Raw genomic sequence first — 17,108 nt, 5'->3', positions numbered from 1 at the left:
CAGAGTCCTGGCGCTGAGGATTAGCTGTCTGAAGGGGTCACGGTGCTTGTGCCTGCGATGCGGCTGCACAGCCGTGTCAGGTGTTTACTTTGCAGTGATCTATTAGCTAGCCCCCCCCCCCCCCCCACATAGATTGCTTTATGGGAGCTCTTTACATTCCATGTAAAATCATGAATAATACTACAAATTCTGTAACATATTTATAATAATGTGAATTTTATTATAATTCTATAACAATAATATTCATTCACGTTGTGTTCATTCTTTGTTTCAGTTGTCTGCTGTATCATTGGCCTCCTGATTGGGTTGATCTTCGTTCAGCGATCTGGATCCTATTTCGTCTCCATGTTTGATGACTATTCGGCCACTTTGCCTCTCATTATTGTTGTGATATTTGAAAATGTGGCTGTGGCCTGGGTGTACGGGACAGACAGGTACTACTTCTCAATCATTGTCATATTACTGAAAAGACACTGCAGAGAAAGGATGTTTTTTTTGTAGTCATTTGCCTGATCCCACACTGATTTCTGTACAGTCCCATCACAGTAATGGTTGTCACTAGGTATATAGTATATATAGTAAGATGTTGGTCTATCAAATCCATTTCCGTTCTAACTCAGCAGTGTCCCATAGACAGTGAATGGAGTGGGGGCTGAGCTTGCATGCGCTGTTCACACTAGCATTTGTTCTTTTCTATAGCTTTAGCTGGTTTAGTATAGTATGCTACTGCGTTGTATATGTGACAAAAACCTGACTGACTCCTTATGATTGAACAAAGGAATAACCTGATCATACCAGATCCATCATATGCGTCACAGCCCCTGGCAAGCTCACTGCAGTTTAGTAATCCATTCAAGTTATCTGCTCCTGTACTTTAAGACTACCACTAGGTGGCGCTGGGGATGACTTTGTAATGTCTTAGTGCCAAATTAAATCTAGCCTCCAGTTTACTGTAATAGAAGGACAATAATGTGTAGTCTACACTAGAAACTAACAGGCATTGAAAAAAAATGACGCTCAACAGTATTTCTGCATAATCAGACACAGCTTGGAAATGAATATAATACCATATTTGCAGCTCCCTCAGCTTCCTAGCCTGATCCAAGGAAAGGATGTAACCAGAAGTCCAAACTTGGAGAAGATCTCTATATATGAAAGCACCATACACCATGCTATTGTTCAAGACATCAGTATTTTATTTTAGGAAAAGGATAATGCGTTTCAGGGCCGGATCAGCCCCTTCATCAGGATGACCTGATGAAGCTATTAAGCTGTCCCTGAAACGCATTGTCTGTTCCTTGCAATAAAATACTGGCATCTTGACGAATACCATGGTGTATGGCGCTTCCATATATAACAATCTTCTCCTATTTTTGAGCTACTAGTTAAACATATGAGCTGTTAGAAGTGGACAGTATTCTTTTTTAGGATAAATGTTTTATTTTGTCATGTTCTTTACCCAGTTAATAGGAATTACCCTTTTTAAGCTAATTCCACACATTGCATAGATATCTGAGGTTCTTGGCAACACCTGGTCAGTATTGTCCTCGATCAGCTAGTCACCCATATAAAGAAACACCCCATCTGCTAGACATTAGGATAAAACGGGAGAATTTTAGGGAACGGGGGGGGGGCAGTTATGACTTTATCAGAGTAAAGTCGTGTGGGTCAGAGCATTTATTCAAGGGTGGACAATCCTATTGATGTGTGCCTACTTTTTTTGCACATGATATGAAGTCAACTGTACATTTATTTATTTTTTGTCTGTGTTTAGGTTTATGGATGACATTCAAGTAATGTTAGGATACCGTCCTTGCGGGTTATACAAGTATATGTGGCAGTACTTCAGCATCCTGGCTATGATTGGTCTCCTACTTGCCAGCCTGATTAGAATGTGTATTGCACACCCCACATACCAGGCCTGGAACATGGAGGAGGTAAGACTGTGTGTTGCGGTTTGTTTTTGGGATCCTAAAGATATCAAATAAGTCCAATAATTGAATAATTTGTCCTTTTTAAAAAAAAAAAAAAAAATTATTTCATATTTTTAAAAACAAAATACAATAACAACAATGGACCATAATTTGTCTTTTTATGTTTCCACACGTATGCCCAGCATCTGTGGTATGAACCACAATCCAGGGGAAGCCCTAGCTAGCACAAAAGAAGACTTCTGTTCATGGTAGATTTGAGCCGTGGATGCTGGGAATAGCTGTGCTCAAGCCCTTAAAGGGAACCAATCATCCCAATCGGGCTGATATGGTTCCCTGAACCGCTGCAAACAGCTCCTGCAGCAGCCGCAGCACATTCCGTCCGCGGCTGCAGCAGGAGCTGTATAACACCCCCCCCCCCCCCCCCCCCCACACACACAAAAAAAAACTGTTTATTCCCCCGGGCGCGTGACAGGCAGCGGCGGGGAGGTAGTCATCTGGGCAGCTCCTCGCTTGTGTCTAGTCTGCCTGTCAGCGTGCTCGGAGGAGATGAATGACAGGCAGAGAGGTCCCTTACTGGCCTCTCTGCCTGTCAGTCATCCCCTCCTAGCGCGATGACAGGCAGAGAGTGGTGACTAGATACAGGCGGGGAGCCGCCCAGATGACTACCTCCCCGCCACTGCCTGTCACACACCCGGGGGCTGGTACGTGCTGAGGCTGCTGCAGGAGCTGTATACAGCTTTAACTCTGTTAAGCCTTTACTGCCATTAAATAAAATCTTGATGGGTGGCACAAGCCATATCACTTAGGTTCATTGCAGGAGACGGACTTCATAGACTCTGGTGTCCACCTCTTGCAATCAGTTTCAGTCTATGAAATTCGGGCAGCATACAGGCTATGTTTCACAGGCTGAACACAGTTGTGTGTTTTTTTAAGGGATTATCCAGCATTAGAAGTGGTATAGTATGCCTGCCACAGCAGGCTTTAGGACCATGTAAAATCCCGGCTTGTATAGGGCACTGGTGTCCAGTAGACCACAGATTGAAGTGGTTATCTCATAGAAAGGAGTTTTATTAAAATGCAACATTGCATTTTAATAAAACTCCTTTCTATGAGATAACCACTTCAATCTGTGGTCTACTGGACACCAGCGCCCTATACAAGCCGGGATTTTACATGGTCCTAAAGCCTGCTGTGGCCGGCATACTATACCACTTATCGTACGACTCCCTTGGACGTACCCCGGCAGGAGCTGCGGTGTTCATTCTACTATGCCTGATATAGAGTTGTGCCTATAATCTAGCACAACTCTTCTAGGTGAGTGCTACACATTCCTTCTGTGTTAGATACTCTTGCCACCTTTTATTGCACCAGGAGGCGCCCCCGCTCTCTTCTCTTTTTTTCTCCCTTTTATATCCAGCATTAGAAAAATCACAGCTACTTTCTTGCAAAAACAGCACCACCCCTGTCCTCAGGTTGCGTGTGGTATTACAATTCAGCTTCATTCACGTTACTAGAACTGAGCTGTAAAACCCACATCCAAACTGAGGACAGAAGAGGCGCTGATGAGAGAGGATGATTGAAGCAACAGGGGCTGCTCAATGGTTCACATGAGGACACTAGGGACTCGTGATTGGTGTGTGTCCTAGCAGTTGTAATGATCAGATATCACATATCCAGTGAATAGATCAAATGTTTTATTCTTGGAATAATCCCTTTAATAATGAATGCTTCTTCTTCTGTTTGTTCTATCCTTTAGGCAGCTGAAGAAAAGCTGGAGTATCCACCATGGGCTCTGGCCATGCTGATCAGCTTAATCGTATTGGCTGCCTTTCCCATCCCAGCAGTATTCCTGAAGCAAACAATGCAAGACTGGTTACAGAATCGGAGATCAAAGGCTTACGGACAGTGTGAATACAGTCAGGGATGTACGGTTGATGAAGTGCTGGAGCCCATCGAAGACGGCATTCCAAGGCGCCCAAATGGCTACCTACATGTGGAGATGGAAGATCTTGCTGAGAGCGGCAAACTGCTTACCGATGAGGAGGACAATGACAATGTAGCGGCCTAAATACAAGGAAAACACAGGGAGATGGTTTATGGGATTTTAGAAGTTGATCAAGGTCACTGAAGCACCTTCAGATGGTTCCGAAACAAGTGGTGCCAAGCAGATGAGCGGGCTTAGTCTGCCTGGTGAACAAAGTCTTCATTACCTAGGAGGGGGAAATTGGTGCCTGGCAGTGCCATGCTGAAAATCCTACTGTGCCAATTATCCAAAGGCCGAATCGGTCCAAGCTGCTTTTGCCAGTATTTTCAGTTCCTACCTCTCTCACCCAATGGTACAGGTTTACCTAATCGTATCTGGGGATTGGTATATAACATGTTATCATATGGTTCCCCCAACGCTGAGCACTTTTCCTTGCCACAGATCTGAGAAGTCCTCGCCTAATGCAGGCGGCAGATGAAACGGAGCAGATCTGGTGATTTTCAGATTGCGGTAATGCGGTCGGAGCCAATTTTATACATAACCGCTGGATTGTAGTTACTGATCCTATGAGAAAGGGACCTACCTGTTACAACATCAGTTTTTGTATTGCTCGTATGTAATATATGTACATATTTTTTTAATTGGATTTTATTGTGATTTCCAAATGCTTGAAAGACAATACTGAAGAACAAATGGACAGATTCCAGGAGATCGCGGTACGCAGGTACTAAGCCAGTCGTCTGTTCACATGGACCTGTAGTTATTTTTTATTTATGGCTTTGGCTTTTAGGAGTAAATTATGTGTCTATTTTATGGAGTCAGCTTTCTTTATTTTATTTGTCTCACACCACCGGGATGCTATATATTTTCTTACTGTAATATACAATGCTTGCTATTGTGTTCTCAGTCGTATTAGGGCGTCCATGTCTCTACTGTATACGTGGGTCCTCGGTTCTACGAGAATCATGAAGTAACTGACAGGGTTTACAGAGACACTATGGTCATCCAAGCTAAGGAGCCGATGTGCATAGAAATGTGCTGCTGGTGCCTATGTCTTTGGTTCATTTCTGTTCTCATAGTCTGGCTGCTTGATATGTCCACCTCTCATCATGAAGGCCCAGGCAGCACTGTGAATTCTTTCATGCAATGTCTCCTGGATGTAAGCTTATGCTGCATTTTGGACCTTGAAATCACTTTTACCACATTCTTGTGGCTGTTATTCACCAAGTCGGCTGCAACCTTTGAAAGAGCCGGTATACCTACCCCATATAAATTTACTAGTAGGGCATAAGCATGTCATGGGGTCTCCTGATTGGTGAAGAGTAAGCTACTGTGTGTGAAATTGCAGCTTCTACACAATATACATATAGCGTCTTTGTCCACAGAAGCTGAAACCCTGGCAGTCAGCGCACTCATTGTCGAAAAATATGCTGGGAGAAATGGGGTCACCCTAGCAAGTTAACACCTACTTAAAGTGTACCTGTCATCATAAAAAACTTTTGACATATCATAGAGACATACCAAAAGTTTTGATCGGTACTGATTGTCAGGACCAGTGGGGAGTGGACCATGCTGCAGCGCATTCACTCCCCACTCTGTGCCAGAAAGAAAGAGTCGGGCTCCATAGACTTACATTAGGAACCCAACTCATCACACGACACAAAGCCGGGAGAGGATCGCGCTCAGGGCGGTCTTCTCAATGCTCGTTCTTGCTATCGGTATGGGTGTGAACTCTCGGACCTGGACCAATCAAAACCTTTGACATGTCTTTTTATAATGACAGGTACACTTTAAAGTGTTTGTCACCAAACTTTGTCAAACTTTGGCATGTCAAAAGTTTTGATCTGGTTGAGGTTTGAGTGTTTAGACCTTAACAGTCCCCTTGACTTCCATTAGGGTACTGTCTCGGTCACACAGCACAGGACCAGGCGAGAATGCGCTTAACTTGCACTTCTTCCTACTCAAGACCGAGGTGCTACTTCTTTCTACTTCGAGAGACAGAGGTCGGGGACTGAACAATGGTATCAAAACTTTTTACATCTCTATGATGTGTCAACATTTTTTTACAGTGACATTGGCCATTTATATTGCTAATACTGTCCAACTTAATGCATTCCTATAGGTGCATATACTGTGTGACCTGGAGATTCCAGTCTAGCCCAGGCCTAACACTGTAAACTGTTCAGATATGACTGAGATTTCAAGTGTGAACTGGACATAAATGTACATTTTTTTTTTTAAATAAATGAATATATGTTTTGAAGCGTAATTGTTTTGTCTGGAGTCACTTTATAGAAGATTTTAGAGCAATACAACAATACTGTTCTGTCCTGGCTGCCATATATTACTATAGGGTCATGTGCAGACATGGCAGATACTATATGTGATACAGATTCAGCGACAAGATGTTAAGGAGAAACTCCATGAGCAATGAACATAGCAGTAAGCTTGGGTGCTGATCGGCAATGCAGGTATGGTGTGGAGTGAGATGGGAGCAACACACAACACTTTAATACACGGACAATGCGTTTTGAGCGGTCTCGTTCTTTATCAGGTTCAACAGACCCACATTGCCAATCAACACCCGAGCTTCCTAATATTTTCATTGCCCATAGAGTTTCTTTTGAGCATCTTGTATCCTGCAACTACCACCCATTATCCAGGGGAGAAGGCGGTTTTAACCCTGTACATGCTACTGGCAGTGCCGTTCTTGGAGCATGACTGCCAAAAGTGAGCGATTTGTGGATTGTTCTGTCCCTATGCTGCAGAATTACGCCGTGTGCATCTCCCAGTGTCTTTTTGTTTCCTCTCTAGGACTAGATTCAGCGACAAGATCAGCAGCAAGTTAATACAGTACACATGGTTGGAGCTCTCAATCCATACAGGGAATCAATGTGCCGCAGATAGTCCAGTCCGCTGCATGGCCATGCCAGTGCGGGAAAGCCACAGATTTTTACTGCAGATTTCATCCTTTACTTAGATGTAGGTTAGATTTTTTTACTTTCCTAAAACTTGTAGACTTCCTTTTGTTTGGCCTGGGGTTCTTCTCGGATACCCTTCGGTGTATCTTTCAAACTGCGTTAATAAGTGCCTGTTGGATGTATATATGGAGGGGCGAGCTTCCTGACATACACATCCAACGTATACTTATGATGGGTGCCATGTTAAAAAAGTGAAACAGATCGCTGATCTCAGGGACACCAGCCAAACAACAACACTTCCGGCAGCTAGTGAAAGCGCTCAATGCAGTAAAGTCCTAGGTACATTGCCCCCTGGGAAACATGAATATGCAAAAGAAGAGCCCGTGGATCCTCATCAAAGAGTCTCGAAACACAAGACTAGCCAGATATCCCTCCAGGAAGGACCCAACCAAGGGGTGGCTCCTGTAAGGAAACCACCATATTAAGTGGCCCTATAAGTCAATGTAATGACAAGGGAAAAACCAAGGCCAGGTAACCATCCACAGACAGCTGTTTCGGGGTGTTGCCCCTCATCAGTGTGGAGCAGGATTCTGGCTAGGCGGGAGCAATGCCTAGTAGAGCCATAAGAGAAACAGATTGCTGATCTCAGGGAGACCAGCCAAACGACAACAACGCTGGCTGCTAGTGAAAGCGCTCAATGCAGTGAAGTCCTAGATGTTAAAAAAGTACAGCATTACATATTATTATTTTTTTTTTTTAACGGGACTCGGCTAATTAGAAGCCCTGACTGATCCAACCTGAACATAAGCCAAAATGGCATTCTATTGGCTTCCGTCAGGTCATGGGGTCTACGGATTTGTTTAGCAGAAGCGCTGGAGCCTATCCCTGCTCTTATGTAAGTGTGAACACAGTCCCAGAGTCTGTTTATAGTAGAGAGCTGAATTCACAATTCTGCTGCTTGCAGAGCTGGAATCTCCTGGTGACATATATCCTGGGAGTTGTAGTCGTTTCACCAAGCGCTGTAAAGTAATCTGGATAACTGGATCTGAGTCTGCATTTTCTCTATAATTCGTCTAGGTTCTTCCAGTGTTCCCCAACCTGTGGCAGAATGGATTGGCACATTCATCTGAACCCTCTTAAAGGGGTAATCTGGAGGGAAAAAAAATCATTTCTTTAATTAATTTATATTTCTTTGTAATATAACTATTAAAATGAAGATTTTTTTTAATTTACATATATACTTTCATTGACTGCCAGCAATAAGGGGCGACATAGCCACCATTTTTTGTATCCGGTACAAAGTAATATGACTTTGTTAAAGCAATTTAGCAGTCTCCTACCTGTGTCTCTACCACTGATAGATGCAACTGTAGTTTTGCAAGAGCTGAAGAGCCAAAGGTTATTGAGCCCTGGTATTATCAGTGAGTGCTCCTCTGTTATCTCAGCAGCTTCCTGTACCATATACTGTAGGTGTTACATGGGAGCTGCAGGAAATGGACTCTGTCTTCTCAATTGACATATTTTATTTATATATATATATATATATATATATATATATATATATATATATATACCCTCCATTAATGTTCCTAGATGATTACCACCTACTAAAACCTACAGATTCCACCCCCTGGAAAACACGGTCTTAGCAAAGCCTTGTCTTTAGGTCTGTCACCCGGAAAGGAATTAAAAGTTGTCAATGCTACTAGTTATACAGGTCAGGCCGAGCAGCGGGTATGAATTGTGAACTGTATGTAGGGAAGGTGAATGATTATTAAGGTCAATGGGGTTCACCCTGATCCATGTCTTCTGACTCAATCAGTGTTTTCTGTTGTGATGTAAATGAATTAATAAAGCTGATGTACAGATACACAATGAAAAAACACACCTAGAAAATAAAGAGCGTCTCTTACTCTGGAGGACCTGTCCAGTCTTACATTACACAGGCAGCACATGATTTGACTGGACATTGTGCAATCGAACACTTAAAGCAAGGATTTCCTTCAGATTACAGCTGATTCACTTAAATTCTGCGTCATTTATTTAGGGTACAAACATATGTACCGCATCTGCAGCGGATTTCTCCCAGCGAAATCCGCTGCAGATCCCTTGCCTGTTAGTTTCTATGAGAAAACATACTCCCAGCAGGATTGACAACCCAGATTTAGTAAACCCAGTGCATCAATAACCTCTTCTCCCTCCACGTCTATAGTATTGTATTGTCTAAATCATCAGCCCAGCGCCTAGAAGCCTGTTCAGTCCAGTGCTCTCTCTATGGCATAGCACAGAGCAGTGTGGGATGTGATTGGTTAGAGAAGTAAGGGAAGGGAAGTACTGAGTGTGTACTACTGGCAGCCCAGCCTAAGTAAACTAAAAATGGCTGTGCACCATGTAGAAGACTCTTAGGGACTCAAGCACTAACATTACCTTGTCACCACACCACCAGGCAGGTTTATAAGACTCTTTTGGAATGACAGGTAAGATTGATCACTCAAAATATTATGACTTACAACTTTGATGCGGTTCTAATAATGAACTTAATGCCACCCCTCCTGTATCTACTGGGAACAAATGCATCAATGCTGAGCATGCATGTGTATGGGGGGGGGGGGGGCTATATTATGTGCATGTCCAGCTAAGGCTAGGCTGCCTGACACCATAGCTCAGGATTCTGTTACAGATGGGATCTAGAAGATATACTAGACCAAAAGTGGTGTACAGAATTTGATAGCTGTAATATCAGGGGCGGATTAACTTTACCATAGGCCCTGGGCTGTTCACCAAGCGTGGTGTTCGTAAGACGGAATAGATAATGTCATGTTGCTCAAAATTGTGGTAAAAAAGAAGTTAATTTTTTACAAATCATGGCAGAACTGTAGCCAAGAGACAATACACGACTGAAATTCTAAGTCTTTTTGGGTAGCCATGGGCCCCCCAGGAGCTCAGGGCCCCGGGCTACCGCCGAAACGGACCTATTATAATCCGCTACTGCCTATAATGATTTTGTTATGTTAATGGATCATTGCGTCATCATCATTATCGTCATAATTTGTATGCCGGCATTTTCTATAAGGATACTATATGTACTTTGTGTATTTTACTGCTACTGGCTGTCCCTATTATTGGGAATCCTTGGCTGCTTTGGAAATCCATTGCTTGTTATTGGTGGTCTACGGCTCTCTTGCAGCAGTCACTGTTATTGGGGGTCCTTTGGCTGTCACTGCTACCTGGTACACTCTCACAGTCAGTGCTGTCCTGCAACATTACTGTTATTGGGGTCTTGTGGCTGTCACTGTTATTGGGGGGCCTGCAGCTGTCACAGTTACTAGGTATGCAAAAATGCCGAGACACCATCATGTGTTTCTGAACATCAGTGAGCTAGCCAGACCTTTCTCCAGGAAGGAACAACCATATTTGATTTCGCAATGTTCCTAGATTCATTGAAGTTGAGAAACACGTGATGGTGTCTCTGCGGTGTTTTGGTTGATCTCCCTGAGGTCAACCATCATTCTCTTGAATGCACTTACTGGGCTTTGATCCCACTAGCCAGAAACCTACTCCACACCGATGAGGGGCAAATACCCCAAAACAGCTGTCTGTGGATGGATGCCTTGCTGAGGTATTTCGCAAGTACTGTCATTTTTTGATTGTGGCTTGTTAGAAGGTGGTCTCCTTGTCTAGGGATTCAACTTGGCTTGGTTGTTCTTTCCCTGAGAAGTTTTGGCTAGCTCACTGACGTTGAGAAACATGTGATGGTGTCTGCAGTATTTCTGCATATTTGATTTTCAAAGGGGCAATGTTCCTAGATTCGCTGACGTTAAGAAGCTTGTGATGGTGTCACCCTGAGGTTAACCATCATTCTCTTGACAATTACTAGGTATACTGTCACAGTCAGGAGGGTCCTACAGTTGCTGCTATGGGGGTCTTGTGGCTCTTTTATTAAGGTTCCTAAGGCTGTCACTGTTACCTGGTACACGCTCACTGTCAGGGAAGTCCTACAAATAGTTACTGTTATGGGGGTCTTGTCGCTGATATTTTTATGGGGGGGGGGCCTTCGGCTATTACAGTTGTCACTGTTACCTGGTACTCTATCACTGTTGGGGGGGGGGGGTCCTACAAACAGTTGCTGCAATGGGGGTCTTGTTGCTGTCACTGTTATTGGGGGTCATTCAGCTGTCACTGGGGGCCCTGCAGCTGTCAGAGTTACTAGGTAAACTATCACCATCGGGGGGGGGGGGTCCTATAAACAGTTGCTGCAATGGGGGTCTTGTTGCTGTCACTGTTTTGAGGCACCTGAACACTCAAGAACATTTCCTAATGAGATAGTTGCATATTTTACCACCTCCACTGTAGACATTGTGCCAAGGGCCATATTTACCACTAGGCACTTGTGGTCCGGTGCCTAGGGCAGCACCTTGCAGGGGGGCAGCAGCAGGGAGCAGGGGGACAGAAAAATCTAATTTTTTTGTTTTTATTTTTTTGGTTTCCCTCCTCCCGTTCAGACTTGCCAGTAAATCTGGTGTCTTTTCCAGGGGGGTGGGGGGTGTAGTGGTATTGGTCAGGTCTGGTATCGCCAATAGGTGCGTGTAGATGGGGCGTCTTCAGGTTTAGTGCCTAGGGCAGCAGCAGCTGATAATACAGCCTTGATTGTGCCCAGTACATGTGATGGTTTCCTGTGGAGGTGTATGAAGTCAGTCGCCTTCCATCTAATTAAGAAAAGAAAAAATGAAAGCTATTCATCTCGTGTTACTGGTTTTAATATATAATCAAGGAAAAACTCAGGCAAGCAGCTGATTTACTATATATATGTAGGGAGGGGAAGTTTAATACATGTTTCAGTACATATTTTACGTTCCCTGGTATAACTGTCAATCAAGAAGGCAAGCCTAGACGGTAGAGGCCGTATATATAGTTACATATGCATCTAATTCAGGGCTAGCTATGTTTATATGACCACGCAGCTGTTGGTATGCAGACGGTTATGACGTGGATGGAAATCTCAGAGGTCAATCTGTTCGGGAGCTTCCACAACTGTTCACCTATTTCATTTTTATTATATGAGATATAGTAAATTTTTTTCCGTTTGGAATCTGATAATCCAGACAACCCTCTAATAATCTGGCATCTGTTAAAATTAAAGAACTATATTGTCGGAATTTCAGCAAAGAACTGTTTAGGCCTGTATTGCAGTGCATGGAATCATACACGTTCTGTCTGATTTTGTGAGTACAGATATATTCTCTCTTAAAAACAATGACTGAAGCTATGTTCTCACACAGTGGACCATTTTGGGGCCATGAAATCATCTGCATTATTCCCAATGGGTTCTGTTGGAAAAATGGTCCTTCTCAATGTTTCCAAATGTAAAATCATGCACTTGGGGAGGAGGAATCCTCTATCTGAGTATCATATCATATAAGTTTTATGATTGCAAAGACTTCAGAAGAGAAGGATTTAGGGGTAGTGATTTTTGAGAGCCTTAAAAATGAGTCACCAGTGCAACCAGACAGTGGGGGAAACAAATCGTATGCTGGGGTGTATAGCTAGAGGTATAACCAGTAGGAAGAGGGAGATTGTGATCCCGCTGTATAGTGCTCTGGTGAGGCCACATCTGGAATACTGTGTCCAGTTCTGGAGACCTCAGCAAAAAAAAGGACATTGATAAAATAGAAAGGGTCCAAAGATGGGCTACAAAAATGGTGGAGGGTGTCAGGCATAAACCATATCTGGAAAGACTTAAGGATGTGAATATAATCTGGAGGAAATAAGGGAAAGGGGGGACATGATGGAAACCTCTAAGTATGTTAAAGCACTAAATAAGGTTCAGGAGGGAAGGTTTTTTTAATAAAAAAAAAACTCACAAACAAGAGGACACAGTGAAAGGTTACTTGGGGTAAACTCAGAAGCAACGTTAGAAAATATTACTTTACTGAAAGAGTAGTAGATGCTTGGAACAAACTTCCAGGAGATGTGGTTGGTAAGTCTACAATAACAGAATGTATACATGCCTGGGATAAACATATATCTATCCTAAGATAATAAGAAAGGAAATACTAAAAGGGCAGACTAGATGGACCCAGTGGTCTTTTTCTGCCGACAATCTTCTATGTTTGTTCTCACACATTCTTATTTAAAATGTACCTGTCACTTTAAGAAAAACCTTTAACATTATGCAGAGAAGTGCAAGGAAGTGTCAGCCAGCTTTGCAGCTTAGTAGACTTTACTTAGTTCTGGTTAGACCAGAGGTGTGTGAACATCTACTCCAGTTTTCTAGGACCTATGATAAAGTTTCAGACTAGTTAGAAACCAATTCCCAGATAAAACCTGCTGCAAGCAAGGTAACTGAGACTTGTTTGCTCCAGAAACCAAAATCTTGTTCCAGTCGATAAAGCGTGAGACAGAAGACCATAGTGGTTAGGAAGATTTACCCAAGACTACTATATATCCAGTCAATGTCAAGAGGACACATAAACTCAAAAATTCTGTAACTGCTCCAAGAGGGAGTCTTGTCTAGTCAGAAGAGAGAATTCAGCTGTGCAAGGACTCTTCTGCTATCAATAAACTCTTTGTGAGCTTCTGGATGGAGTAATTGCTGTGCGGCTGTGACATCACAACCCTGCAATAGAGAATCATGCCATATGCATGGGAGTAAAGACTTTTAAAGTATCTACTGTGCCGAACATTTTTGTGTATGGGGAATATGAAGGGAGGATGTGAGAGATAACTGACGGCTGAATGATCATTCGGCCTTCAGTTATTGAAGATGTATGGCCACTTTTGATTAAAGGAGAAGTTCAGTGGATTATAAAAGTCATCAGGGGGGAAATTGATTACAAATACAAACTTACCCACCATAAGCGGCAGGACTGGCTGTAGGAACCTGCTGGAGTTTTTCCCCAGAGTTTGTCAAGACTCAGGGGAAAAGGCCTGTCCCGGCTAATGAACTGGCCGATCAGCCAATCAGTAATTGAAGCAGTGTCCCGCCTCAGTCACTGATTTGCTGAGTGGCCAGTTCATGAGCTGGGTCACAATGTGTCAGCTCTGGAAATCCCGAAGCCCGGTAGGGGTCCTGCCACTCACCGCGGGCATGAGAAGAGATAGGTTAGTACTTGTAATCAATTTCCCTACTGCTGGCTTTTATAATTTGCCGGACTTCTCCTTTAAGTTTAGCTCTGTCTGCAAGTTATAAGTCTGTATCAGTCGCACAAAGAACATTACAGGTACACCTCCAAACACCTCATTTAAGGTCACAGACTTCCTATGTTGTGCAGCCACCACTGGCAAAAAGTTGCAAAGGTCCTTAGGGGATCTGGCAAAAAGCCATGTGTGACGTTATAACAGATTTTGCCTGAAGGGCTACTACCCTAAGCTGCCCCGGCTTCTCCACCCATCTTCTAATATAGATGTTGGTGCATTAACACATTTTACATTCTGGATACTGGATTGCTTGTTTACTTCCCTACAAAAAACAATGTATCTCAGAGTTGGTGGCAGAATAGTGAACAGACATCTATGTGTGTCTAGCGGAACTGAAGTATTAAGAAGAAGCGTGAGGAGATCAAATTTGTACAATCCCATATCACACTTCTGCTGGAGAAAACATTCCTCTCTAACAGCTCGGCTGGAGCAGCCCCCAAATTATGTAACCTTAGAGGGGTCATATAGAGTTTAATTCATTTATTGCCAATAGACAATATGGGGGCGATTTATCAAACATGGTGTAAAGTGAAACTGGCTCAGTTGCCCCTAGCAACCAATCAGATTCCACCTTTCATTTTCCAAAGAGTCTGTGAGGAATGAAAGGTGGAATCTGATTGGTTGCTAGGGGCAATTGGGCCAGTCTCACTTTACACCATGTTTGATAAATCTCCACCTATATGTATAGGTGGGATTGATGAGAAGGTAATGTATAACAGTGGATAAGCAAACACCATCATCAGCCATTGCAGAATATTGCAGTTGAATCTTTATCTCACCCACTGTATCAGCTGTGACCACCATTCTTGTTTTAGATGAGTAATATTACCGTGACTATGGACACCAGGGAAACACCTTTACAATTATTAGCATCTAATGCATCTCCAACACAATAACATACACACTAATATCTTTAGTCATCAGATTGTGTGTCATCCTTGTGTGTAACAGGGCATACACTGGTTTTCGGATAAGTAGGGCAGTAGTATTACGCAGCAGAAAAAGAAATCCCGCATTCCATGTGATTGATATCATGGTTTATTTCTGGATGATTCCGCTGACCTCAACACCACAGTTTCTGTGATTGCGTCATGTCACATTCCCGAGGGATCTGTAGGAATGGAAGGATTGGATAAAATATTATTCCTGGCTCTGGTACTGAACATGAAACATGACACAAAACATACGTTTGTTGGGGAAAACTGTATAATAGAAGTTGGATGCCACTAGCCTGCATACAAGATGAGATATGATTTGGCATGGAGGATACAGTTTCTGTATGGCATCCTGCAGTACATTTGCCCACAGATGTTGTAGCTAGGTCTGTAAATCCTGCACACTTGTAGGTTGCCAAAGTTGGCTCGCTAAAAAATGATCGATTTGTGATAAATCTGACGTTGAGGCAGCCAAGAAGTGTTGCAATTTGGTGGAGACATTTCTGGGAAAGGCTTGTTGGTGTGGAGAATTATCCCTTAGCTGGAAGCCAAGAGAGACAACATGTACATATGTCCTCATATTACCATGAGGCTTCTATACTCCAACCCAACAGTCGTCAGATTCCAAACACAACCTGGATTAATGGACAAATTATTTGGTTCTAGTCAATAGCAATTCAGGTTTCTCATTCACAACTCCACTGCAAACTAAGGGGATGGCTGTCATTCATAGGACATGTAATGGGGAGTGACATTAAAGTGACTGTACCACCAGGCCCAGGCTGAAGCACTGGAGGCGGCCGACCCACCCTTAGTGGGAGGAAACCCCTGCCCCTCTATGATAGGGTTCCATTGATTCTAATGGAGTCACGTCATGGAGAGGCTGGGGTTTCTTCCCACTAAGGGTGGGTCGGCCCGCCTCCAGTGCTTCAGCCTGGGCCTGGTGGTACAGTCACTTTAAATTTCATTCTGCTAAGTGCCGGCAAGAGGTCCAGGCAGAGACAGGGGGTGTAATGAAGAGGCTGGATGGTGGACAAGGAGATTGTAGGAGCTTCTTGTGCTTGTTGGCAAATCACCCTCTCTACTTGTGATCCGTCTAGGCGATCCAGGGACTGTTCACTCCGGGTGCCCTCATGTAACCACGGCTTCCAATTTCTCCTACCAGCTTGGTCAGAATGGCCTAGACGAAGGACAATTTATTAAAACAATCATTCTACCTATCTCAGCCTATATTTGCCCCCTGCAATCTGTCAACTGAGCAAACTGTTGTTGAGTGCATCGTAGAAACATATCTGGCAATAACCAATCTCACACCAAGATGTACATCTGAAAGTGGCCCCAATGAGCCTTTATAAAGGGCATCGAATTATCTGGATAGTAAAAACTCTACCTAGTAGTACAATTGGTATTGTGGGTGTATTGCGAGTGCACTACTTGGTTGGCACCGGAAAACCAATAAATATATGTATTTTTAGTAGGCTCTCTAGCATGCCCCCTTAGAACGGCTAAACCATAACTCTTAGTATTGCGTAGATCAATATATATTATCTTATGAAACAATATGGCGTTACTATGGTAGTGTATAAATGCAAACAATACTGGTAAATATCGGTAAAATTTACTAAAACGTATATCACACCATATACATGCAAAAATTATCACATAGAGCCAAAAAAAAATGATCACGTAGAGCAAGATAATAATTAAAAAACATATGAGGTTAAAAGCGTACGTATCTGTAAAATATAAAATATCTATAGCATGATTCTTGTAATGTCCATAGAGAAATACATAGTTTTATCTATTGGCGACTTTGCAGGGCCAAGTCGCCGATGTTTATGACCACTGTGTTTGTATTGGGTTAGTTTTCAGTCCACTATTCAATATTCTGGAATATTGTAATGGTTAATGATTGTTGTTTCCCTTAATAAATAAGATGTATATCATATAAAGAATTGGTGGATGTCCACCTCTCACCAGTCCCGTGGCTCTAGGTCTGCGCTGTCTACGGCCGTAGACTGTGGGGAGCATGTAGATGAATTTGCAGCTTCCCCCGTTAGTAGATGTCTCGGTAGGAGCTCTCTTTTAGGTTATATTCACACGAACGGGCTCGCAGCGAGATTCTCGCTGCAAGCCC

The 17,108-nt window shown here is 43.1% G+C and overlaps 1 protein-coding gene across 5 annotated transcripts in view; it reads left to right on the top strand.

The window, feature by feature from the left end:
- Window positions 1–6,187, top strand: part of LOC138770064 (sodium-dependent neutral amino acid transporter B(0)AT2-like) — a 67,724-nt gene extending 61,537 nt beyond the window's left edge. For all 5 annotated transcript variants that reach the window (XM_069948964.1, XM_069948966.1, XM_069948962.1 and 2 more), the window contains exons 10-12: window positions 275–434; window positions 1,775–1,937; window positions 3,691–6,187. In XM_069948964.1, coding sequence (XP_069805065.1) covers window positions 275–434; window positions 1,775–1,937; window positions 3,691–4,002 — 635 coding nt within the window. In that variant the 3' untranslated portion in view covers window positions 4,003–6,187. The remainder of the gene's footprint in view (window positions 1–274; window positions 435–1,774; window positions 1,938–3,690) is intronic.
- Window positions 6,188–17,108: the final 10,921 nt, after the last annotated feature.

The sequence above is a fragment of the Dendropsophus ebraccatus genome, chromosome 12 (assembly GCF_027789765.1).
Source record: "Dendropsophus ebraccatus isolate aDenEbr1 chromosome 12, aDenEbr1.pat, whole genome shotgun sequence".
In the NCBI taxonomy this organism is placed as follows: domain Eukaryota; kingdom Metazoa; phylum Chordata; class Amphibia; order Anura; family Hylidae; genus Dendropsophus; species Dendropsophus ebraccatus.
The sequence above is the reverse complement of the archived record's forward strand: the minus strand, read 5'-3'. Positions and strand labels throughout refer to the sequence as shown.